Raw genomic sequence first — 2901 nt, forward strand, 5'->3', positions numbered from 1 at the left:
TATGTAAATGATCTTCCCTGAACCTATGGATTTCAAATAGAAATTTGCTCTGTTGCCAATGGGGCCACAAAGAAGGAAATTGGCCGAGCAAAAGAATACATAGTGAAACAACTTGGTTTGGAGAAGGGCCAGTCCGTAGAGATGGGCACAATACATGCTGGGGACTTTATGGTGAGTTACCTTTGTTGATTTGTAGCATATATCTTGCTTTTGTAAGTAGTGTACTAGTGAAGATATGTCAAAAATTGAATAAATTTCTTTGATGATACTAACTATATTTTCATCTCAAACTTTAGAGGCGATTCTGTTCCAATCTTGGTATGAATAATCAAGCTGTTAAAGCTGCTCAGGAAGCTGTGAAGAAATCCGAAGAATTTGATATAAGGTATGTTGTGGTTGAAATAGATTTTTACTTCCGAAGACTGGTTTGTCATTTTCGTTATACCTTGGTACTAATGAAAATATGTTTATAGTTACAGCTAAAACTTAACAGCGGTGTGAATTTGTTGGCGTAGGTTTTGCGATTGCAAGACTTGTCCTTCAGTCAAACTGCAGTTGGGATAATTTCCCAACCTGAGTGAATATCTTTATGAAGATCTCTCTTGTTATTGTTTTAAGTGTATAAATATGCACATTGCAATAAAGTTTGGGGTTTGTTTACTATGTGAAAACATTTTCAATTTTTATTTTGTAAAATTTGTGTTAACTTTCTTTATTAACAAGCAGGTAAGAGATTTTTGAAGTAGACACTTGTTTGCATTTCTTGAAACAATGAAAATGCAAAACATTGTTTTCATTATTTCAGAAATGCATCTTCTTTAATTAGATTTGCATTTCTCTTCATGACAACGGTTCACTCCAAAAGTCTCTCATCAAAATAAAATAAACACATTTTAAAAAAAGAAAACACAATTTTCACAAAGCAAACAACCCCTTAGTTTCCAAGAGGAAACTTGGTAGGAAAATTAACACATTGGAGGGTGTTAGTGATAGAAGAAACACAATATATTAGTTAAGATTAAGATTTATATATTTTCTAGATTGTGTGCCCTAGTTATCATTATGCTTCGACGTTTCCCTTCAAGAACAAGGTGAAGAGTGAATTATATGTAGTGTGTTGCGTCTGTTTGAGAAGTTGAAACTGAGGTATGAGGAATGGGTGGCATATGTGTAGAGTAAGAACACTTAGGGGTGCCCAAAATAGCTTTTCTGCATTTCGTGTCAATATAGTTTGAATTTACCGGATAAAATAATTGCATTATTGTCTTCTGCATGTATGAAACTGCTCCAACTTTTAGGTTTCATAATCTTCAGAGATGATCAATACTAATAACTGGTTTCATCTGTCAGGAGGAGTCCTATATCAATTGCTGCTGCAGTTATATACATCATAACTCAGCTTTCAGATGATAAAAAACCTCTCAAAGGTATGTCACACTCCTTAGTGGGTAAATTGAGATTTGAAGGCAGGGCTGACAGTTCTCAAGGGTTTGTCATAAAATAAAATAAAATAAAAATATCTCTTCCATGTCATTTGTTCTGCTGGAATTTTTTTTTTTGAAATTTAGAATGATTAGGTGAAGCCAAATTCCAACTGATACATCAATTCTGCTATTTTCATACATGTTCTCTTAATGCAGATATATCAATTGCCACAGGAGTTGCAGAAGGAACTATTAGGAACTCCTACAAGGATCTTTATCCTCATGTTTCAAAAATAATACCAAACTGGTATGCAAAGGAGGAGGATTTGAAGAACCTTTCTAGCCCTTGAAATATAGAGAAAAACCACCAGTATTTATGTCATTAGACCAATCTGTTTCGAATTCACCGAACTGTTCATTAAAATTAAAGTGCCTTTTGGGTTTCTTTTTGTGTTATTTTCCTGTCATTTTCTTGCCATCAATCATTCCATTTTTAATCTTGTAAAAACCTCCCAATTCATTGGGAGCGAGGCACCATATAATGCATGTATTATTGACTTTGGTGCAGCATAGCGGAGTTAATACTGTGTGAACTCACCTGCATTATTTGAGTTCTCTTTTGCTGTGATTGCCGCTTCTTGATTTGGATTGACTTGTATCTCTGTGCACTGCATATTGCAAAATATACATACTACAAATTGTTTCTGATGGGTAGGGTTTTGGGCTTTCTTGACTTGGGCTTCATCATGCTGCACCCCCACCTCCACAAAAAAAATAAAATTATACCATGCACCTCTACACTAATATCTATTCTTTTAACTATTTATAATAAGTTTTAAAATTGATAGTTTTGAAAGTTTCAAATTTCGAAACTTTCGGAAGTTTCAAATTTTTGAAATAAGGATTACATTTAAAAATTTGAGAAGTTTCGAAAATTTTGAAATTTTTTATTTCGAAAATTTTGAAATTTTTTATTTCGAAAGTTTTGAATTGTTCAAAAGTTTCGAATATTTTGAAAAGAGGGGTGAAAAAATGAGAAGTTAAAAGTTGAAAGTTTTATAAAAGACAATTGTAATTTTACGTTGATTGAGGGGTGACATGTTTAGATGTGGGAGTGCAGGGTACAATCTTTAAAAGAAAAAAAAAAAACACGAAGACTGATTGGAGTATTATCACTTCCGAAATGTTTTCATTAGTATTTCAATATATTGCGGAAAAATAATAGATTGAAGATGAACAATCACATATTGTATTCTCTACAAAAGCATGAGCTCACGAGTTTAAGTTACAAAACCATACTTCTAAATAAGATTAAATAAGATCTTATCTGATTGAAAAAAAACCAGATGGCTTTGTTTCTTTTTTTCTTCATATTAATGTTGGAAGTTGAGGACTCACTAATTAATTGAGTATAATACTTATTTTTCTTTTGCAAGATATACAAGAGGTACAATCAATAATGAAATATATATTTCTT

The 2901-nt window shown here is 32.4% G+C and overlaps 1 protein-coding gene across 1 annotated transcript in view; it reads left to right on the forward strand.

The window, feature by feature from the left end:
- Nucleotides 1–2052, forward strand: part of LOC101506088 (transcription initiation factor IIB-like) — a 5785-nt gene extending 3733 nt beyond the window's left edge. The window contains exons 4-7 of the mRNA XM_004516674.4: nucleotides 41–171; nucleotides 297–385; nucleotides 1351–1427; nucleotides 1641–2052. Of these exons, the coding sequence (XP_004516731.1) occupies nucleotides 41–171; nucleotides 297–385; nucleotides 1351–1427; nucleotides 1641–1774 (431 nt within the window). The 3' untranslated portion in view covers nucleotides 1775–2052. The remainder of the gene's footprint in view (nucleotides 1–40; nucleotides 172–296; nucleotides 386–1350; nucleotides 1428–1640) is intronic.
- Nucleotides 2053–2901: the final 849 nt, after the last annotated feature.

This window comes from Cicer arietinum, chromosome 4 (genome assembly GCF_000331145.2).
Source record: "Cicer arietinum cultivar CDC Frontier isolate Library 1 chromosome 4, Cicar.CDCFrontier_v2.0, whole genome shotgun sequence".
NCBI classification, from domain to species: domain Eukaryota; kingdom Viridiplantae; phylum Streptophyta; class Magnoliopsida; order Fabales; family Fabaceae; genus Cicer; species Cicer arietinum.